Below are 24,609 nucleotides of genomic sequence, written 5' to 3'. Positions count from 1 at the left end.
GCTTTACTACTCACAGACAGAAAAAGAACCAATATTTCAGTCCACATATTCCCAATTAAAAACAAAGACAACCTTTTTTCTTAAACAAGCTCTTTGATTTCTCAGATGCTGTTACAGAACTGAACCATTGCATCAGAACTCCACTTTTTCTTGAAGAGCATTTGAAAACGCAACTAAAAAGTCAAGTCCATGATTTGTTACAGTAATATTATTTTGGAAAAAGTGAAGAGCACAGAGTTTTATGTTGCCAAATATTTGATGAGTTGTTTGTCTGATAACACTTTTTTTTTTTTTTTTTTAAGTAATGTCCCTATATTTAGCTTGGAATCTCAACCAATACAGTGTGTTGCATTAAAGAGCACTTCACCCAGCATACTGCTTATGCAGAAATGTTTACGTGTCAAATAAGCCAAGCTTTAGAACTTCACAGACATTTGAACTTAACTAAAGGACTAATTCTTACATATGTAGCCAAAACCTTTCATCATCTTCTTTCCGTTTTCCCCATTAATGGCAAAAAAAAAAAAAGATAAACTATTAAGAATACACAGAAATTTGTTAGACCCTGTTCCGTGAATGCAGCCCCACTACTGATACGTCCTTCCTTCCAAGTGATCCTGATGCTCTTCAACAGTGTACCAAAGCATTACGTGCAATCTGGCCTCCTCAGGAACCCTGCCTGCTTATCATATTCTCCTTCCATAATCCCCGAAGGCCAAATTACCATCTCAAGAACATGTACAAGACAGAAATCTCCTCTGATACATCAGCATGTGGCAGACATGTTCATTTCCATTTGACTGCAGTCAGCTTTTTATTAGAAGGTGTAAAACAAACATCTCAAGTTTTAATAAAAATTAAAACTGAAGTTGAAATTTACAGAAGTGGAGTTAAAAGGAAGCAACCAATTTCTAAATATTGGTGTCTTCACACAGGATATCCACCCTGGTATATCTATTCTAGATTACTGCTTGTTAAAACAGTCAAGCACATCAAAAGAGAATGAAAAGAACCATAATGTGTTCTGTTGCCTTTTGCATTGTTTCATGCTGATGGAAGTTTTCTTCCTGGTCCCCTAAGGATAACATCTTAAAGCATAAAAGTTTGAATTTCCTCAAAATTGTAATGAAATGTCTATAAAAGTATTTTCCTAGATTTGATTTAATAAATAGCAAATGTAATCTTCTCATTACCTGATACTGTCCATTTTGTAAATCTATTGTGATAGAAACACCATGATCCAGACCTGCAGTATTAGCAAACACAGAAGAAATCCAGGTGGTCCCAATGTCATCATCATTGATGTAATGCAGAGGATGAGCTTCTGCATCCAACCTCAGCACTCTGTCATTAGTGGTATCATCTGCACCATTAGGGATGCAGTACCTCTGTATCAATGGGTGTACCCGGGGATGACTTCCAGGACAGCGGCATTCAGATTGGGTATGCAGATGAGGAAATTTTCCAGAGAATACTTCCAAAATGTCTCTGTCACAGCACATAAGAAAGTAATTACATACAGGATAAAAAAAGGACAAGTGCCACTTTGTGCCTCTAGGCTCATAGATTAAACAAAATTCATCTTAGATTATAGTAGAAGCCTTATCAGTCTGGTTTCATCTTACATAAAAGGGGTAATCGGCTAGGAATCAGGACATCCAAGGTCAGACACCCAGGGTCCCTAAATAATCAGTAGTAAGCAGCAGGCACCTTCAGAAGATGTCTGAAGAAGCACTGTGGAGTTGCTTTCATTGCTCCATAGACATATATGGAGCCAAGGGAAATTAGTTCCTTATTAGGGTGTCTAAAGCTAGGTAGGATGAATCCAGCCCTAGATGCAAGGAGGGGAACTCAATCATTTCATTATGGCATCAGGTTTGACGCAAATCAGTGATCTGCACACTATTCTTAAGCATACCATAGCATTGACATATTGCCTGTAACCACAGACAGGTTGAATGTTTGCACTCAAATCCTCCAAAAAGACCAGTTTCAGCAATATCACATTGCGCCTTAGAAAATCAGGATATAAATATTTTTACTTTTAACTATAATACCAACACCCACTTTTTTAGCTTCCTCAGTCTGTGATCACTCTATAGTTACTTCTTACAGCCCATGTCAAAACCATTGTGTCACTTTAGTTCCCTCTGACATCAGCTACTGAAATAGATACATAGATAGGTAGGTAGACTGGTAAGCAGATATATTAATGACATGGGCAGGTTACCTAAACCTTTATCTGCTCATCTCTGCTGTAAAAGGAGGATTTTGTGAGCCTAGAAGACATTGAATTTTTAAATTTAAAAACTTTTACTTTTCCCATTTTCCTACTTCATCAGTAAAATCATAGTTTTTGTATACTTATTAAGCAAACAAATACTTGCTAGCTGCCACTACAAATTCCACAGAACCCAAAGTTACAGGACCTTTTAGATAGCCATAGACTTAAATTAACTGACATGCAGGAAAGACTTTCCTTCACAGTTCATCCCAGATAAAAATTTTGGAAAAAGTTATTTGTGGATGTAAAACTACATCTACAAAGACATTATTAGGTCAAAAAAAAAATTGTAAAATACCTTGTCTTTCAATTTTTAAACTTCATTCATTTCACTGACTTAAATTGTAGTTCAAAGGATTTGTCACGCATTGCTTTGAAAGAACACAATCAAGACGATTTTCATATAACTTGGAATTCAGGTTCATATTAATACTTTAAATTCACAGGAGCTTTGCTCATCATAATGTCCTGCAGACAACTGTGCTCCTAGGAAACCGCCCTACATCTTATTGAAAGACTATCACTGAGTAGCCTTAAGGTCTGCAGTCAGGAGTGTCTTTGCATGTAGCCTACCCAGAAGCACCAAGCAGACAAATAGGACCTGACTACTTCTGGCCAGCTTCAACTGACTAGATTAATCCAGCATGAGCTGGATAACAAAGGTAACATTTCTTCGTAATGTGCTAGGAAGGGAGGCTGGAGGGCAACAGAAATTGCAGTGGCAACTGTAATTTGGCCTCAGGGACAGAGGAAGTCAAAGTAATTGCCCAGGGCTATGTGGGCTGAGCTAGCAAAGTCATTGGTGGCTTATGGTGACAATCTAATATAGAAAGTAACGAAGAGTTATGACAATAGCCTCTCAAGGTAGGGGTGTGTGCGTCACGCCGGGCAAACATCAAGAATACCTGACATGGACATCTGATACCATGGGGAAGCTGAAACCAGAGGAAAGGAACTGCTAAGCACAGGAGCCAAGCTCTCAGCCATTAAGTCTTTGAAATGAGGCTCAGTAAACTACATCACAAGCAATCATCTAAAGGAGACATCAGAAACGCACAATACTTTGCAAAATAAGCATATTGTTATCTACTCTCTCTCTTCATACACTTACTTTTTACAAAAATAAAGGTTCTTTACCTGTTTGTAAGTGCCACTGGGTAAAATCTAAAATCTTGCATTCTTCCAACAAATTGCTCTAAACCTAGAAAAAATATACTATAAATAAGTAATGTATTGAGCAGAAGGCAGCTTTGCACTGCACGAGAGCACCTTTAATTCAGCACACAGAGATCTCTCCTGCACAATTACCCCTCCTGAACGAAACCATCTTGGATCTGGACAAAACTATAGAGGGCAATGACTTATTTTTTTCTTTTTTATAAAAAAGAATGATTTATAACAACTTTATAGGAACATTTTGTACCTATCTCTTTTCTGATTAGAGAGGTGGCACAAGGATCGGCTCATTAGACAGAAGTAATGAGCCAGTCCATGTGCCACCTCTAATTATAGAAGAGATACAGTAGGTACAACTGTACCTATCAATTTATAAAATAAAGATAAAAAGCATTTTGAGATATTCTTTTCTTTTATACATTTATTAGTTACCCAGCATTCAGAATCAAAATCACAACAAAACCATTTCCAAATACAAGCTTTAAGAAATGGGGCACAGAAAGACTTTCTTGCCCAAGGGCACAATAAGTTGTTTAAGTGACATATAGCCATATTTAGGAGTTAGCTCAAATTCTGTCTGCTCCTGAAGAGCAATAGCCAGTATTCCTACATCTGCAGAGCCAAGATTTTGCAGAGAGCAACAAAACATTCCCTAGCTGTTCTGCAATGATCATGTCATGCTGTAGCACACAACATTCTAGATGTAGATGAAGAGTAACAGCATTGGGCATTACTAGAGGCTGAGGGGTTCTCATTGTGCTAGTGGTTTGTATGAGTATTGATAGAACTGAAAAACATTAACAACCTGAAATCTCCAGCTCTATTCTTGACTCTGGAGAAGAGTGTAGTCTAGTCGCCACGCAGAATCCCATTCTGAAATAGTTTCACGTATTTACTTACAAAAACTATGATTGTAAATTAATGGAATGTGTCACTTTACAGACCTACGTTTTGAGGAATGCAGGAAAAACTATCTCTATGCAGCAAAATATAGAAAAAACTATGAACTTACAGGATCACCTACCAAACTTCTTTCAGCCAATCTTTTGAGAAAGCTAATTACACAATAGGAATTTTCTCTTGCAGGAAGATGTTACTTCCCAGCATATAGATCATTTAAAATTACTCGCGCATGTTTTTTAACCACATTGTGCACATCTTATTTTCAATATTCCAGTGCATTCCACTAAAATACTACAAGATTTACCTGTGAAACTTTGGCCAATTTGCAGTGTACCATCAGGACCAGTATCTGCAACTGTTCCCACAAGAATCCTTGAATCAAAAGGTGTGTTGTCATCTTCCCAGCCATTCAAAAAGAAACTAATTCTGCTGTGATGCACCTGTAGAATCAATGTAAACGGGCAAACACATGCTTCATTATGCAATCATTGATTTCTCTATATGTTGCATCTATCACTGATTAATCATTAGCATTACTTCGACCTACTTGCTGTATGTCTTTATTTTCAGTGCCTACTGAAAGTAGTTACCTCTTTTCTGTCCATCCATTAGCAATCCAGTTAATACGATCATCACTCAGATGCACAGAGTAGAACATTTCTGCAGTGGTTAAATCAAATAAGAATCTACGGTACAGTGATCTGGTGGGGAGGGGGAAGAGAGAAAAAGGAGAAAGCTCTGTTTCACGAGGTACGAGGCTGGTTACCGCTACATCACCACTTGAGGCTGTGGGCACGTTATAGCTGTCAGAGCTCTTCTCATACACATCAGCTCATACAGGCCTCAAGGGGCTTTCTACCATAGTCAGGATAACCAAACACAGCACGTTTCAGCCAGGCCTCTAATACCCCTCCAAAATGCCTCCCTAATCCCAGCATGTTTCTTTCTACAACGGCTGAAGGGAACAGTATAGGAACTGGCTACATCTGCCTTACCCCTAGTGGGTAATTCCTTTACATCAAGGGAACTCTTAGCTAGGAATATGCACTCAGCCAGCACCCCTGGGTACTGCTTTCTGCAAGCCTTCCCTTCCCTGCCAACTCATTTTAAATTTGAGCTAACATTCATAGAAATACTTTATGGCATTCTCCCGGCTCCACAAAGTCACAAGACGCTGAACTTTATAAAGTACTTTCTTGCATTACAAATCTTCACGTTTACATTACATAAAATTAGAAAAAGTTTAATAATATGGGAGTGCCTTTCAGTGTTACACTTTTATGAAATTCCATACTCATTTAAAAGACACAGGCACATACAAAATGAAAACTGGAGGCATTGTGGGTGTAGTCGGCTTCCAAATAATAAAGTTAATTATAGAAACTATGGTCAGCTTATTCAAAACTTTTGAACTCGTTGATTGTTTACTGAATAAACTCAATCTCGTTTATTTCAGAAAGTGTTTCATTTGCAAAACTGAAATTACTTGATTTTTAGCAATATTTAGCTTGCATAAGGCTTATTTCACATGACAGTTTGGTAGCCTTCAGAATTTGAAATATCACTTCGTTGTTGTCAATTTACAGAGCATTATTTCCATTTTGCAGATACAGATGCCTGGTGAATTATGTCTACAGAGGCCAAATAAAACTAGCCTGTCTTGATACTCATGCTAATAAAAACAAAATAAACCTGGAACAATTGCTTCCATAAGAACAATACATATGTGAGGACAAACAGAACGTTTACAAGTCAGAACAATTTGTTGCAAAGAGGAAAGTCAGAACCTGAAAAAATACCAGTTTTAAACCGACAATGTTGTTCCAATAAAGTCTTAAATTTCAGACCAAGATAAACGGACACAATTATCTATAAATCTGAGCTCAGATGATCGGCATCAGTGCCTTAGGCAACATGAGTCTATCAGTATTTTAAGAAAGAAAATATGAAATTAGATGGAGGGTTTTGTACAGATTTTCTTTTTATTTATGCTTCACACAAAATTGTACAGATGAATTTTTCTCCTTAAACTGCACTTTCAAACATACACAAACACGCTGAGCTTTATTGTCATTTCCAGATTCAGTCAATATCTCCCAAATTTAGACAGGAATATTTATTGCCCTTCCACTGATGGAAATTTGAAGGCTATTATCATAATTACTAAGCCTTGAGATTTGTTCAAAAAGTTATTGCATATGAGTTTCACCACTCAAAATACATCTCTCCATTTTAAATTATCTTTTGTGTTGACACATCAATGACCTAAATACAACAGTTTTTTATTTAATTTTAATTCAAAGCCCTCTAAACATCTGATGCCCTATTTGCAAGAGCCTAAGTATATGTGTATATGGTGGTTACACTGCATTATGTTTTGTGCATCACATTTTTTACAGCCTGTTACTGTCATTTGGTGTTTGACTGTTATCATCATAGAAGATACAGGCTTTTCTACTTTGTTATTTGTAGCATTATCTCATGTTTTACAACATCTTTGCACAACATGCCCGCACATGAAATATAACTAGTGAAAAGTTCTCAGTGGTATTAATGCATAAAAAAAGAATGTGGTTCCATCTCTACTGTCTTTACCCAGCCAAAAGCTGATGAACAGCCAATTTTCCTTTATCACATTAGCACAGCCATGAGGGAAACACATTTGTTCTAGTCAGCTACACTAAAGATACTATTACCAATCTAACATATACATGTTTTATATCAGCAGTATTCTCAGAGTATGAGGGAGCCAACAATATATTAACACTAGCATGACAGTTTATTTAAGAAAAGAAAATTGTCTCTGTAGAGGGACAGAAGTTAGAAATGTATGGCTAAAGCTCAGTGTCACTGGTCTAATAAAGGTAATAATTCTTAAGCTTTCTTTATAGCAGGTAACACTCCTGTGGCAGCTCTGTCATATCATTCAAATAAAAATGTTGTTTTTTACAAGTTTAAGAGTACCTTTATTTTAAGTCAGATATGAAGCATGTTTCTGCTTTCCTGTTTTCACTGTAAAGCATTTGTAAGAGGAATTCAGCAATGGGCACGCTCACTCCCATCAGCTCCTTGCAAACTTACCATCACAGCCACAGCTTCTATAGGACCCGATCCTACCTCCCCCAGGGGTAAGCAGAGCGCTCGCCTTCATGTACCCCTATTAAAATCAGTGGGACTATTCATGACTTAAGAATGACAGAATTGGGCTCTAAATGACCAGGCATTTTTACTTGTTGAAAATAGGTGACTAACGACAATTTTAAATCTCCCTTTCCCCTCCCCCACCACCAATCTCTTTGTATTAAATAGGATTTAGAATAGTTAGGTTTAATATAGCACATCCCCAAGGTAGCCCTAAGCACTTTACAGTGCTGAATTGGGTATCAGTAGCACAGCGACTGTGTAAGGCAAAGGCGGCGTCATTATGCGTTTGGCAGCAGCTCAAGGTAATGATCCCCCTGCTGGTTATTAAAGGGGGTATGAATATCTGACACAGGGTGAAGATGTAGGAGGGAAACCATGTGTGGTACAAAAAAAAAATCCTAGCGGCTCTCCACTGTGGGAGGAGAGGAATGCCTCAAAGTTTGGTGTCAGTTTAGACAAAGCTAAATAAGAAGGAAGGCTGGCACCGAATCAGCTGTTTGATGTGGTTATTTAAGGTCTCCTGACCATCAGCATTAAATTGCATACAGTATCACAGAAATAAAGTATGGATTTCACTCCTGACTAGAACAACAGGATCATTCCCCTGCTGTCTTTATTAATAAACATTCTATAGGAATTTGTCCCAAGAGAGCAACAGGAGATGGGTAGGAAAGGCTGGTCTTGTGGCTGTGCAGAGCACAGGACCAAAAGCCTGAGACATCAGCGCTCTAATCCCTGCTCTGAAGCCATCTTGCCCTCACGTGCTTCCCCATCTGTCAAATACTTAGCAAACCACCTCACAGGGAGGTGGCAAGGATTAGTTATGAAGATAAATTCACTCTGCAACTACATTAGCCTCTGCCAATGCAGAGCCTAATACCAATTCCAAGCAATGGAAAATCCATTTGGTGGTGAACTGAGACGGTGAAAGATAGCCACAATCTTTCCTCTAATAGCATTCTTGTTATAATCCAGAAGAGTTTCAAAGATGAGAGGTGCTGGGCCAATGAGCTGATAGGCAGGTTCCTTCAGTGCATCCCGAATGAAGATCTTACGGTCCTCCATCACAAGCAAATCGCCCATCAGAGACAGCAATACCAACTCCAACCACTTCCTACCACGGAAAAATTCCCTACCCCATGGGTCACTGGTACTGCAGAATGAAGGAGGACGCACTGAAGGACAAGCTACTACTACCAAAATGAGGTAGGGACAGAAAAGGCATTACAACTGTTAATTTTCTCACCTAAAGGTCTGTGCTACTCAGACCCTACCCACGAAAATAAAACAATGAAATTTAACATGAATTTTGCCACTTGGTTTGGATCAGAGTTGACATGTAAACAAAAGCCAGTATTTTCACATTTTAACTGCTAACAGAAACTTCCCCTATATTGCAGTAACCTGTGTGGCAAAAAAAAAAGAAGCATCGCAACCAAATACTGCACTTCAGAGCAGATGTACTGGCTAAGACTAAGGGACCAGCTACAGCAAAAAGCAGAAGCAGGGGAGCATGTAGGAGTATGGTAAGCACGTATGACACTGCAACTGAATACTCTTTGAACCTCAGACCACTGGCAGCTCAGAGACTTCATCAGCCAGTCATGGTTTCTACACATTTAACGTGGATTTCTTTTGCATTATTTTGTGTAGCTGCTCCTTGAATGCAAAAACTTGTACTTCCCCCAAAGGTACTCACTGTATAGATTGATTCAAGAATACCATGGTTTTTTTTTTTTTTTAAGCCTTGAACTGTAGTGTTATCTACAGGTATAATGTATAATGGGATAATAAATGTATAAATAAATAAATAACAGGTGTAAATAAAAAGTATAACAGGTATAATAAAAAATATTTAGCATTTCAATAAAAATTATCAATATGCTTTTCAAAAAAAGCCTAATATTCCTCTTCATTAACACAGAGGCAAACTACATATCAAGTAAAAGACATTTATATTGATTCCCCTTTTTTGAGCTACAATGCCACTTACCAGGCCAAAGCCAGTTTAGGGGAATTCTGAGACCCCAATCTACAAAGTTTTGGCTTTCAGGTAATAACACACAAATATTACATTGCAACCTATGTCTGTGATATGTGGCACTTAAGCAACATACACTTTTTTTCCCCCACACATATTAATCTTGTCATCAAAATGTCTAAAGGCAACTGAGACAATTTTAGTCTCTTTCAGGTGGAACTGAATTGCATCATTTTAGCCAAAATACATGAAGTTAAGTGAATTCTTCATGACGTATGATGCTTTTTGGATCAGTAAGATTTTTCTGTTAGAAATAAGTCCTAATACTAATATGACACACATATGGAAAAGAATCCTTTTTGTTCCATTAATAATAAAGGATACCTAAATATAACATATCAGAGCTCAAGATCCCTAACCCAGCAATCAAAACTCCACTGCACTAAATGTCATACAACCAACAGATGCAGTAGTCTCTTCCTCAAACGTTTTAGAATTTATAATTATGATATGTTTCAAAGACATACCTATATTTTAGTAACTACAATCTTTCCCTTTAGCTTATTTTTCCTAACCCACTATTTAATGGCACGTGAAAGATTTATTAAAATATTACAGATAAGTTAACAGGAATTAATTCAAGACAACATTAATCTCTTCTACTGGTTAAATATACATTATTTTTACTGTTATTTATCAGAGTTTCTAGTAACCATAAAATACAATTTAATCTTAAAAATTTTTATCATCATTTCTTGTTCTAATAATTAGATTACAGTGTCTAGCAAGTCAGATGAAGAAACCAGACTGATTTCTTCCCAGATTTGCAGGCCATAAATGAGGAGTTCCACAACAGAGAATTCTGGCATCAAAAGTTAAAGAAAAAAAAAATCTTTTCCAGTCATTCAAGCCAAATGATACCAACCCTGGCCTATTTAGTTATCCAGCCAACTTAGTGATGGCAAACACTTCAACTAACTAGCTCTTCAGGCTATTTATAATGTCAAAGAAAGTCTCAGATGGCAGGAGTAGGAATGATCAACACACAACACACAAAGCACAAGGACCAATAATTCATCTATGGATAAATACTAGGCAATGGAATACATTTCAGTACATGTAATGGACACCACTGTTTTCAAATAAGATTAAAAAGAAGCAATTCAGGCATCTATGATATATACCAGACAGTGAACAAGATTCTTACAAATATGAGCTATCTGCAAACTAAAATGTTAAAAAAAAAAAAAGAGGCCAGCTAATTAAGTTAAAAATGCAAATCCAGCTAGCCGCAAATGTAAGCTGAATTTTAACATCAAATACAAACTAAAATGTAAAGCTTGTTTCTCAAATATGAAAAACCAGCAAATTCTCCTCCAAATAAGTGAACAAAAATTAAACTATAAGAAAACTCAAACAAGTCTGTATTAGTTTATCCTTTAAATAAGCTCTATTTGCACAGCAAGAAGTTCCTTCAGAAATAAAAATAATTTTAGTATTATAAAGAAGGTGATACACTATATGAAAAACTTTAAAGAGTTTATTAAGAGCAATTAGGTAGCTATATAATTTACCTGTAAGGCATTTAAAAAAAAAAAAAAAAAAAAAAAAAAAAAAGAAAGAAAAAGAAAAAATGTTCCACTTATTTTCCAGATCAGCAAACTGGCAGAAATTACCCCTCCCCCTAGTTGCCATAAAAGCTAAAACAACTCCAGAATCAATAAATTTACACAGGCTTTACAGATATGTAAATGAAAGCAGAAGTTAGCATAAATGATTTGTTTAATCATTCAGAAATAACGAGGAATCAGAAATTATGAGAAATCAGGAGAAGCTGCGAATCATCCAGCTCAAAAATTACCATTACAATTGCTTACCATCACTTAATTTGGTATGGCTCTTATAAAAGTTGCTACCTAGATGTAGCTTGCTATCTGTTAAAATAATCAAGATTCAGAAGATCTTTTTCCTTCTAAATGTATTGCAGATTTGTTGCATCAGGAACTTTTTCAATGAGTTCATTCTACAGAAACAGACAGTGTATTAACACATTTTCTCCCAAGGTGAGAAAACAGATTAAGGTTATGACCAAAATGACAGGCCTGTGGCTTCCTTGAATACCTTAATAGAGTCAACAAATCAACAGTGGTCACTGATGACAACAGATGAGGGAAGACAATAGATGGAAGGTGGGGAATTAGTGATGCTGCTATAATGGTCTAATCAGAAACTTGAGCATAAAAATCTTTTTCACCTTCAACCTGTCTAAATATGCTCTTTTTGCCTGCTCATATAAAGATATACAGCATATTCTACCAGCGGGGAACATGTGGGTTCACATCTCTGCTCTGAGAAAGCAGGCGTGCCACAGAAGCATAACAGCTAATAAAATATACAGTAAGGCGTTTTTGCATATCAAAGATGAGACGCACACAGGTATGTATTTCAGTTTTTTTTTTTTTTTTATAATTGCAAATCTTGCTGAAGCTGCAGTTACAAAGGCTTCCAGGCAGCTTTAATATTTTATAAGTGAATTTCTGTAAAGAGAAAAAGTCAGTGATGTGGACTTAAACAACACAAAGTGGACAAATTGCATTTTTGGGGAAAACAAAAAAGGATTAAACCATTAGCATGAATCCAACTTTATTTTAGCAGTGATTTTAGCAGAGCTAGCAACCAAAAACCACAATGTTGCATTTTATATGTTTTTAAAAACTTGTGCGTCTATGTGCCCCTAAACTGATCCATCAGAAATGGCAGGCAGCTTTCTGCCACAATTTAATACCTTCCTTCACCGAATAAACTGCAGAATTTACACATCATGAACATCCTTCTCAAAGGCTCCCTTCCTAACTCCCTAGTTCTGCCTTAATCTTATTTTGCATTATTCTGTGGTGCCACTCAAGAGACCAGCACTGATTAACATCACCAATAATATGGACAGTGAGATAGAGCGCACCCTCAGCAAGTTTGCCAACAACACAAAGCTGTGCTGGAGGGAAGGGATGCCATCCAGAGAGGCCTGGACAAGCTCGAAAAGTGGGCTCATGCGAACCTCATGAAGTTCAACAAGGCCAAGTGCAAGGTCCTGCACATGGGTCAGGGCAATCCCAGACACAAATAAAGGTGGGGAGGAGAACAGATTGCAAGCAGCCCTGAGGAGAAAGAGTTGGGAGTGCTGATGGACAAGAAGCTTAACATGAGCTGACAATGTGTGCTTGCAGCACAGAAAGCCAACCGCATCCTGGGCTGCATCAAAAGAAGCACAGCCAGCAGGGTGAGAGAGGCGATTCTGCCCCTCTACTCTGTTCCTGTGAAATCTCAGCTGGAGTACTGTGTCCAGCTCTGGAGCCCCCAACTCAACAAGGACATGGACTTCTTGGAGTGAGTCCAGAGGTGGGCGGGCCATGAAGATGATCAGAGGGCTGGAGCACCTCTCCTATGAGGGCAGGCTGAGAGAGTTGTGGCTGTTCAGCCTGGAGAAGAGAAAGCTCCAGGGAGACCTTATAGGCACTGGAAGGCCACTAAAGGAGGCTTGTAAGAAAGATGGGGAGAAGCTTTTGACAAGGGCATGTAGCAATAGGAAAAGGGGTAATGGTTTTAAACTAAAAGACAGTAAATTTAGACTAGATATAAGGAAAAAACTTCTTACGATGAAGGTGGTGAAGCACTGGAACAGGGTGCCCAGAGAGGTGGCAGGTGCCCCATCCCTGGAAGTGTTCAAGGTCAAACTGGACAGGGGTCTGAGCAATCTGATCTAATTAGAAATGTCTGTGCTCACTACAGGGAGGTTGGACTAAATGACCTTTAGAAGTCCCTTCCAACCCTAACTATTCTATGATTCTGTTTTTCACAAAGCATTAATAAAAAATAAACAGTTTGTCCTTAAATTCCTCTACTCCTCCCAAGCCTTCACGTAACCTTTCCGTCAGTCACCTTTGGACTGCTTTAGAAAATAAAGAGGCATGGTAGTTTCCACAGCTTAACCTCTGCAGATGCACCACACTCAGCTACCTCCTACTCCACACATTATGAGCAGGCTGTGCTCCATTGCTGGTGAGCGAAGTCTTACATTGCATATCTCTCCTTACAACATACCACATGGAGACTAATCCAAATTTAAAACTGTAGCTGAATGGATAATTCAAGAATACGCAGTATCGCATTTTGTAGTATAAGTACATTTTGGCAGTGATAACATTATTGCTAGGGATGTTTGGGCAAATGTTTTACATCAAAATCTCTTATTCTGTTTTTGTTTTTATTATTATTATTATTTTCCCCCTCTCAAAGATAAAGCTTACAACCCTAAGATAAAAGAAGCTCACTTTTAGTCTTTTGCTCTTTGCATTTTAATTTTATTTGGAATGAAATTTGAGACAACACAGAGGGAACTTGGCAGATCTAAAGCTTGGCAAGGGATAATGAATTTATGTAGCAAACACATGAGAACAAGAAATACGTCTGGAGGAATTTGTCTGGGATCTTCCTCTCAGACCAAAAAGATGCTAATAACCATGTTAATAGGAACAGCAGGATGGAGGGGAATTAAAGAATAATATTGAGGAGGACAAGCCAGCTCAGATAAATTATCTGCATAACACTTGACAGACAAATAGCACCCACTACACCAGTAAAAGAACTTCCTGATGAGTTTGATGGTGCGTTTGGTGGTGCTTCAGCTAGAACTCTGTCTCAATTTTAAATGCATTTCTCTTTCTTACCAAGTACAGGAGAAAAGGAGTACTACCTTATATAGCCATTGCAGTTATTTAAAATCTTCATGCTGTTTTTAGATCGTTTGTCCGTTATCTTATAGCAAATGCAAAAGATACGCACAAAATACAATTTATTTTATCTGCTAACATTAAATGACCATTCACATTTCTGAATTCCTGTGTTGCCATATTCAAATCCTATACTACCCTCACATGGCCAAAAAAAAAAAAAAGAGAACTATTTAAGCTATAAGAACTCCAAGCAAATCCAAAACTACTGCCCACTCCCCTGTATTTCAAACTTTTGAAGCAACTTGGCTGCAAGCTTGAAGAAAAAGAGCACAAGATAGAGGCAAGCTGCAACCCTGGCATCTATGTAGGTTTCAGTGTGATGCTTTTCACACATCTTTGGTTCTCAGGCCAAAAAAGCATTCTACAGGAAGAAAACAAAGAGGGCTTAGGGCCATTCATTGCAACCACTGACTTAAGTAACAGCACAATCAGGGACTTTATTATGATGATTTTTAAAAAGAAAGTACTTATCTTAGCATTCATGGTTAGAGGAGATTCCTTGTCTTCCAACCATTCTGTCATTTTTAGAAGGAAGTCATGTCAACTTAATTCTAGACTGAGATTCATTACTTAACTGTAAACAAAAATATAAATTCAATTCTACCCTCTCACCAGAGCATGCCAGTCTATCTGAAATATACACCTACAAATGTTTTAATTTATTAAGTATTTTATTTTTAGTTCATTCATATCAGAATTCAAGGATGCTGAATTCCTATTCTTCACTGAGAAAAGGAAGTAAAAACTCCAAAATATGTTTCATAACCTCCTTAAGCTCCACAGAAAAATCACTTTCAGCCTTTAAAAACAGGAATTGAAGTTGTGAGTGACTGGAAATGGTATACGCACAAGCTATTTGTTGTTAAATCACTGATTTTTTTTCTTCAAAAATCAGGACGCTGCTTTAAGCTGACTAGGAATCTGCACGTGGAAATGGTTTGAAATAATTCAGAAGTTTAATTCTTCTTCAGTATGCTCCAAACGAAGTTTCAATATACATAAGCTCACCATAAGCAGGATCAACTAACAGAATAACTGAATTAAAGCGTATTTTAACCCAGACTATTTTAGGACCAGTACAAGAAAAGACCTGGACAGGTACCTTTCTTTACAAGATTTACAGGGGATGCACACACATCAGTATTTGGTGCCATCATGCACAATCTTGTTGCAGAATCCAGAAGATTTTAACCTTCACTAATATAACACAGTGAGAACACCTATGTTGAATATATTTTCCTGCAGGCCAGCAAACTGATAGAATACCAGGAAAACATTCCAAATGGAATAATACTTTTTTACCTTCAGTTTTATCCTCTACTTTTTTTTTCTTGCTTTTACTCTCGCTGTTAGACTTTGATAGACACTTTTCCAGGAGTTCGTGATAAAAAAAATCCTCGATTAGATGGCTTTTTAAATTAAAACTGCCTAAATGGGAAAAACCGCACTATTTTTTAAATACTGAAATTGACTCATCACAACATTCTGTCCAGAGATAACAAGTGGACTGACGAGTACTTCAGCTGTGAATTTATTTAAATGTAGACATACACATGCAGTATTAGGAAGGCAAAAACAGGATATGAAATAAACATAAGGCATCAGCTCTAAGCTCACTGTCAAGTGTATACCAAGGCTTCTAACCACAGAGTTCAGCTGAAGGTAACTACCTGTCAAATGTAATCTGTGCAAGTGAATATGCTTAAGCTGGTGCTATGAATCAACCAAAATTGCTTTGGTCTTATTGACATTCAATTGCAAGAAGTTGCAGCTCATCCAGCCCAATAGTGACTGAAGCACTCTTGGTGTTGTCAGATGTCAGAAAGCCTTAAATATAGATGCAACTATCATCACAATACACATGGAACTAAACTTTATGATCCCTCATACCATCTTCAGAAACTGGTCATCAGCTGGATACCATAAGACCACATGATCATACTCTCTGCCTGTTGCCAATTTCTGCAGTTAATAAATCACTATGACTCAAAAAAAAAAAGAACACAGATTGACAGAAAAAGATCATTTGATCTTTCATCACTGTCCCATTAAATTTTGCTCTGAAATCCACTTTTGTCATTATCATATTTGTTCACCTTTCAAATATAAAATGCCAGATCAGAATTTCTTCAAACTATTTGCTTTAGTTAAGGGCCAGATCTTCAGCTACTATAAACTGCCTTCAGTTTCAGCAATGCCATTTTACACCTGACAATATTCAGACCTCAAATACGTTACATTTACTTTCTTTCTCACAGCTGTTCTTTACACCTTGAAAAAAAAAAAAAGATATCTGATAATGAGTTGTTGGACAATAAAGCATCTTGCATACTGGGTCCCAAAAGAAGATCCAATTTGTGTCCTAACTTTGTACAAAAGAAAGGAACACCATCTGCAACCATCTATGTTCTTGTTTGACCTGTCTCTCTCAGAGAATTGCCATTTCAATTGAGATGCTCCAGCACAGCACAGTGTCTTTTTCTAAAAATTTTCATACAGCTGCCTCACTCCTTTCCTCACCATACAGTGAACTGAAATCATCCTAGAGCTACAAACAGATAAAGAAAGTTGAGGAAGAGGAAATATGTTGACTGCATACAGCTTGCAATAACGTTTAACGGGATGCACAGTGTAAGGATTTTGAGGGGGAAGCGGAGAGAGAGACTCACCCATGTTCTGAGCACTCTGAACAGTTATGCCCATGCTCTGAGAAATCCAGTGTACAAAAACCAGAGACTTGAGGAAGAAACCTCATCAGGGGACCACAGCAACAGAAGTGTCTTAAAACAGAAGGGCTGGAGAGGATAAAGGGACAGTAGAAGAAATGGTAAAGAACAGCAAAAAGGAAGGAAAAAGCATAAGGTCGGGAGGGGCAAGATGTCTCTTTGCCTTTCCTTCTTTTGCCTCAGGCCCATATCGGCCTTTCCTTTTCTTGACTTAACTGGGATGAATTTTAATTGCAGCCTCTCTACGTGTTTTATACACTATGTACTCTCTACTTGTGTGGAGTGGATTTCCCATTCATCACAGGATTGCAGACAAAAATCCCGGGAGCATTTCGCTCTCCTTCAAAGTTAGCTTTGTTAAAATCAATAACCTTAGGGCCTCCATTCAGCACATACCCCCACCCCACAACCATTTCAAATTTCAGTATTTTATGATCATTTGATTTTGGTTCTTATCTCCACATACAGATTTATATTTGCAATCTCTTTCCATTATAACAGTGACAATATTCTATACTGTTTCAATAACAGTATAAGAGCAACAACCTTATAGCAACAGCGGAAGGATGCTCTCATTTGTAGTTTTAACACAATCAATCTCTTAACTGATCTCTAACAATCTCTCTTCCTACTTTCTCCTTCTCAATACCCCAGCATTCTTCAAATCTAAGTTCTGGTTTTCTTAGGGACTCATTTTATGTCTTAAACATTTCTATCGCTTCGGCCTTTTTTCTGAGCATCTGCAAGTCTAGTGTAATAGCCAAGAATCACTACATTAAAAACTGTCCTTGCTTTGTATGGAAACCACTGAACTTAGTTTAAAAAGAAGGGAGGGGTCGGGGGGAAGCATATGAGGGAGGTGAGGGGGCGAGCAAGGGTATTTCCTACTGAAGATTGAGTATCATCCCTCAGCAATATTGTTACATCTCTTCCCATCTTATATTAGCTCTCCCTTCACTAAAACTGTATTTTGCCATTTTAAATCCCCCTTCATTTTCCTGGTTGTCTCTCTTATTCCAATAATATCTTTCTTATCCTTGAAAACATGTCACTCCAATTCAGCAGTCTTATTACATATGCTCCTAGCATTTGTATAAAAGATATTTAGCTTTTCTTTTTGCCCTCCTTTACTTTTCTTTTTCACTATCTATCTCCTACAATGCTAATCCCTTCTCAATGGAAAATGGTTTTCCTTCAATCCAAGTCTTTCTTTTTGAGCATAGATCCATGAGTTCAGCTTGAATCCCCTGAAGAACAATTTTTTTTTTTTTTTTTTAAAAAAAGGTGGGGAGGAGCAAAGGGGAAGAAAAAGATGGAATTCTAGGGTGCACCTGAAGCAATTAACTCTCTGTTCATGAACAAGCCATGTATTAATACAAATTTGACCCCAAAGAGTGAAATCAGAAAGCAACTGGAATGCAAACTGATCCATAAGGTGGTTTACAGGCTTAAGACAAACTAATAATTATTTCATTAATAAAGCCTTCAAGATGCAAAGATGCAAGTAATAGCAAGCCAAATGATCCAAAATAAGAATCATGTAGGTCATTAACTTTTTGGACAAGTGCAATTTTAGTACTGTCCTTAAAACTGAGTGACATAAGACAGGCTGCCGATTATCTGATAAACAAGGTGGAAGACAAAGAAAATCTATGTGAAAATAGAAATACAGGTTTTGAAATAGTCTATATTTTTAAATAATTAGTATTGAAATAAGTAAATATTGTTTTAAAATAAACAGTTGAATTAGAGATTAGTGATCCTTCTGCCACAGTATGCATTCTAATTATGGATTGGTAATTTTCATTTAATCTTTTAATGGTGAGTACTTCACCAGTATTTCAGTACTATGAAGTAATATTTAAATAGTTAACTACAGCTCTGACACTTTCCACCCTATCCAGCACAGTACCAATTAAAAATATTCTTTATTGTCTGTTTCAGTAGAGGTCTATCAATCTATTACTCATCCCTCAGGACAGAATAAACATATCTGGGCAGGAGAGCGGCAGAGAGAACCTGAGAGCTCAAGATTGCAAATCAGATTATGTTAAAAACTAAAGTAATTAAAAAATAAGCTTTGCTCTAACTATTATTTTAACAACCTATTAATCTCTGTTCTTTTTACATGGAAAGGTTTAACAAGTGACTCTTGTGCTGCAAATGAGTTCCAAACAATAAAACATAGTAAGAAGATCCTAGTCATCAGATCTGAAAATACATGCAGAATAATTGCTTTCTTGCTGCATAATTACTCTATTTTCCCCAAGTCACAGAAGAAATCTGATCCAAGATCTGATGATCACTATAGTGACATGAAAGAAGCCAAGTATTAAGGATTCAACAAGCCACTTTTTAGCAGCTAAAACAGTTACATAAAACAGACTTGCCAAAATTAATTGAAACAAAAGGTCTGAAAGTACATTTTAGATAATCTCATAACAACACACATTTTCCCTCTGCCCCCTTCATTTAAAACACAGCACAACCACTGATTCTGAATTTTCCTGAACTACTTGTAATCATGTAAATTAGGGGCGAGATGTAGATGTCAAATGAAATGTCCCTTCTGAAAAAAAAGTCGCTGTGCTTCACTAGTCAAAGAATAAGCAGATATCCACACAAATGAAGGGAGCTGCTACTAGTGTACAATTATTAACCAGGTATTACTATCAGCTGTAGATTAAATTCCAGGGTTTTTTACTTGATTATATATGAAGAATTTTGCATCACTTTGCACAGCTCAGTATTGAGACTTAAGTCATTCCCAAATTTAATGCAAGAATACATTGGTTCTACAACAGATGAACAGCTCTGCTGGGACTAGAAAGTTGAAAATCCACCCCTCTGTCTTTTTCTGTGATGATTTACATAAGAAGAAAGCAATTATTGCTGCCCTCTGAATGCCTCACCACAGAAGTTCCATGTATCTAGTTAAGGGATTTTTGCAAATAAAGTCTCATCTTTTCTTTCAAGGCTTAGTTTCTCTTCATGGTCAAGGATCCACAAAATTCTGGCTTTGATTCCTTTCATACTCCTTCCAACAATCTTATTTCAGGCCTTTCCCTCCTCCTCTGTGCCCTGCTTTCTTCCTTCCATCACAAACTCCTTTAGAAACGGTCATTTAACTTTTCCTTTGTACTGTAACTCTCCAACACTCTTTCTGACGACAATTCACTGTAGGCTTCAATTTTCTTTTTTTTAAATAATAACTGCTTTTTTTTCTAGAGTTACTAAGCATCTCACCAAAGCTTTGCAGTAGATCCAAACTGTGTTGTTAACTGAATATAGACCAAATCTGACTTCAAGTTGTGTTTTGGTAGCTTATTGTTGGTAGCTTATTTTTGGGAAAAGCTAAAAGTTTATGCAGCAAACCCCTCAACCACATTTTGTGGAAGATGGGCCAGGAGGAGGCTGCTCAGAAAGCTGATAGTGGTTTCCTGTGCACTTTAGAATACAGGCCTTGAGTTAAAGCACAGAAAGGTCAGGGAGATTACTGATCAACAGCAAAGATGAGGATGCCAATAAACACAATTTAAGGAAAAGGAAAAAGCCCTTCAATATAATAAAATGGACCTAGAAGTCCAGCAGAAGAGTGGTAATCCAGTTTACTGACCTGTGACATACATAATCACCTGCCTTACAGACAAGAGGCAAATGCATAAGGCACAAGTAAGTAGAAACTGGAAGAGACAGAATATCTACTATCAAGACTCAAGCAGGCCGCCTAGAGAAGCTCAGAGAGATGAAAGACTTTCAGTTGACCAGCCCCAACTCCAAAAATCACAGAAGTCCCATGGGACACGATCATCAAGCTAGAAAGAGAAAGGCACATATCTTTGAGTACAGAGAATAAATCTTCAGGGTAAGAATTTCAGTTGAAGAAAACAGAGGCTTGCAGTTCTGAAATGTCAGATTAGGAGCAATACTGATAGCTGAATGTATGCTGCCACTGAATATCACATGCTCATTTACCTGCAGGTGACATGATGATGAACCTCACGAGATATATAGGCCATCTACAACCAGTCAATAGCAATGGTACACCTTAACACCATCGGAGAGAGGAGAGATTCAAGATGAAAATATTTTGGCTTTAATTCAGGATACAGAAGATCAAAGCCTGTGCCATTCTTTGAAATGTTGCCAGTATCACAAAGGGTCAGGCAAGCAAGGTTGTGTGATTCTGCACACAACTGTGCAAACAGTGCTTAGGAAAAAAAAAAAAGATTTAAGTCAATTTAGAGTTGGGGCACTTCTCTGGAAAATACAGAATCAAAGGTAAGATTCTCCTACACACAGAGTCAGTTTACCTGTTTATCAAATTAGGAAATAAACCAATCAAGTTTAAGGAAAAAAAGGACTAAACATATCTTTAAAAAGTCCTAAGTACACATGTAGACTGTGACAAAATATGCCTCTTTGACATAACAAGCCTAAGATGTTTGAACCTGAATTACAGGAATTTCATAGAACATCATACCACTGAAAAAGTGTTGCTATACCTCAAAGGAAGTTCAAATTTTGACAAGGTAAATGAGCTAACTGTATTAAAACATACTACAGAAGTTGGTGTTCCGGTCCATTTTTTTTTAAGTAAAAAAGCAAAAACAGCACCTTCAGATTCAACAGGAGATCAGAGAAAATAGTAAAAACAAAATACAATTTTCAATTAGTCCTGCACAGATCAAAGAACAATGCAGAAATTAAAATTATAGACATGAGGTATGATCAAGTTTTGGAGCAATTGCTCTGATAATGCATTAAATCAAGTCTATACAGAGGGAACTGGTTGGAAAAGCACATGGATAAATACTGTATACTGGAAAAGGCAATGTGGCTTTTGTGGAAGGATGGAAGGAAACCAAGACCCAACTTTGAGTTCTTTGAAGTAGTTAAGATGCATGTGGATAAGGAAGAACTGACCAATATAATATACTGGCTTTCCAGAGGGTTTCAGACTTGGTAGAGATTGAATGGCCATATTTCACACAGACAGAAGTTTATCAGGAGGCAATTCCAACAACCTCTGCTATTTAACATTTTGTACAGGCTTGAAAACATTGGTTAGTGAGGTGAAAAGGAGGTATTTAATACATCCAGACAGTAAAAGTCAAAGCTTAAAGTTACAAAAAGATCTCAAAATTGTTAAGGAACAGGCAATAAAGTAGCAGACTAAATGTAATATAAGAAAAATATTCTTAACTATGTAAACATGGTATTAAGATCTCAAGTGTCACTGTTGAGAAAAAGTGGTCTTAGAATTACTGTAGACAGTCATCCACTAATGAGCAAAATGTTCAATAGCAAAGAGAAAACACATTCCTTATGGGGAAAGAAATTAAGAACAAAACCACAAAACTTCACTGTTTAGAAGTTTATAGCGCAAAGTATCTGGAGTAACAAGTGGAGTTCTGACCCTTGCATTCTCAAAATTATAATCATATAACCCCAAAAGTTTCAGAAAAGATCAGATGATCAAACTGCAGAATGCCTTCAATATAAGGAAAAATCCAGTTCATAAACAATTATAACATGCATTCAGATTCTATAACCAAGATATCAAATAGCATAAGAGTGATAAACAGAAAGCAACTGACAAAAGAAACTGGCAAAAATAAATTAGCAGACAGCAGAATTTAAAAAGAACAATTTAATACAGCCATAATTGCATGAGGAATTTATTGCCACCAGATACTAGCAACATCAAAATATAAATTATAAGAGAGAACACTAGCCTCTTAAAGCAAAAACAGATCAGTCAGTGGCTATTCAATATAGTCTGTCTTAAGAAACTTCAGAAACATTGGTTGTCAGTGATGTATCTAAAATAAAGCAATTTCTGTGCATCTACTCTTCTTTCATACTCAAAAACAGTATCTATACAGACTGTCAAGCCAACATAGCAGTTCTTAAACGATGCAAAAATTATGGCATTATTGAGCTGAGGTGTTGGAACAAGATACATGGACAGGAGGAGTTCTACCCCCTCTTCCATCCCAGAACTTACTACTTTCCAGCCAAGCTGACAAATTGTTCACTGCCAGGAAACAGTCTTTGCTTCCATGAGAAAATGATACATGGAGACTTACTTGAAGATTCCTCCTGTGGACTGCCACCAGCACATATGAATTTTGCATTGTACAGGATCTACACATGTAATTTATGTCACCTTCCATTTGCTGCATGCACAGGTGATAAAATGCAAGATGTACATGAGAGATTTCACACATAAATAATGGAGGTTTCATAGAGGACAATCAAAGTTTCATATTCCATTTCTTGATCAGACTTCTGACTTAAGTCTCTATCTTTAAGCTACAGAAACCAGAATCAAATGTAGTAATTACTTAAAAAAAAAAAAAAAAACCCAAAAAAAAAAAACACACCACCACAACCAAGAAAAGCAGAAGTTGCTCTATTTGGCTATACTCATGAAGTTTTTAGAGTCTTATCAAAAAAGTTTCAAATATCTTGTGAAAACATGTACTTAGCAACTGGCACAGCATAAAGAGGCAAAGACAATTGTTCAATATCTGTGATCTGTCTTTACCAGCATAGAAGTTCAAAGAAGTTGCCAGTTTTCTGCTCACACACTGTGTATGCCATGAACTACCTGCTCGAGGACCTTCCACCCATATTGCAAATGACGTGCTCTAAATGGTGATACTCCAGTGTACAACATCAAGCTTGGTCTCCCCGGAAAGAAATAAAATTTGAGCACATCAGCAGTGCTCTTCAGTAACACAAGAATCCAAATAGACAGAAGGCAACCCTGTATCAAAAAAAGAACTCTTCCCATACACAAAACTGATAATGTAGATGTACCCTGTGAGTGCCATGTCAATGTTTTACACCAACAACCATATCAAGTACAAACAGCTACTTCAAATCTCTCAAAGTTTGCTTCCTGCACACAATTCAAAGGCACACAAGTATACACATGGAAGAGCAGCCATACAGCTGCACAAGTGTACCTAAGTGTTCTGGTTTTGTTTGGTGAGAGGGGGCCTAAGGTGGTAGCTTCTGTAGGAAACTGCTAGAAGTCGCTCCCCTTTGTTCAGTGGACTCGGCTGGGCCTAGGGCAGACCCGCTGCTGGCCAAGGCTGAGCCAATTGGTAGCAGAATGTCCTGTGATAACACCTCTGCAATAATGTATTTAAGAAGGGGAAAACAGGAGGGAAAAAAAAAAAAAGGGAGGAGAAGATGTGAAGCAGCTGAGTGGGGGCAGAGAGGGGGAGATGTGAGCCTTCTGGGCCTTGCAGGCCTCACCCTCTGGCCTCCCGCCAGGCAGCCGACTGGGCCCAACTCGGCCCGGCCCGGCTGCAAGAAGTGGAGAGGAAATGAGAAGTGAATGAGATGTAAAAAGAATCCTGAGAGGCATCTGCCTGCCTGTTGTGAGGAACAGCTGCAGATACCAAGGTCAGTGAAGAAGGAGGGGGAGGAGTAATGCAGCTCCCAGCCAAGATTCCCCTGCAGCCTGTGGTGATGACCATGGTGGAGCGGGTTGTCCCCCTGCAGCCCATGGAGGTCCACAGAGGAGCAGAGATCCACCTGCAGCCCATGGAGGACCCCACACCAGAGCAGGTGGATGCCTGAAGGCAG

The 24,609-nt window shown here is 37.6% G+C and overlaps 1 protein-coding gene across 1 annotated transcript in view; it reads right to left on the bottom strand.

The window, feature by feature from the left end:
- The window catches only part of USH2A (usherin), a 386,243-nt gene that overhangs the window by 343,183 nt on the left and 18,451 nt on the right, over positions 1–24,609 (bottom strand). Inside the window, exons 3-5 of the mRNA XM_086744172.1 lie at positions 4,668–4,803; positions 3,422–3,485; positions 1,194–1,488 (exon numbers count right to left, since the gene is read on the bottom strand). Of these exons, the coding sequence (XP_086600298.1) occupies positions 1,194–1,488; positions 3,422–3,485; positions 4,668–4,803 (495 nt within the window). The remainder of the gene's footprint in view (positions 1–1,193; positions 1,489–3,421; positions 3,486–4,667; positions 4,804–24,609) is intronic.

The sequence above is a fragment of the Chlamydotis macqueenii genome, chromosome 3, assembly GCF_036417535.1.
Source record: "Chlamydotis macqueenii isolate bChlMac1 chromosome 3, bChlMac1.mat, whole genome shotgun sequence".
Taxonomy (NCBI): Eukaryota; Metazoa; Chordata; class Aves; order Otidiformes; family Otididae; genus Chlamydotis; species Chlamydotis macqueenii.
Note: the sequence above shows the minus strand (reverse complement) of the source record. Positions and strands in the feature narration are given on the sequence as shown.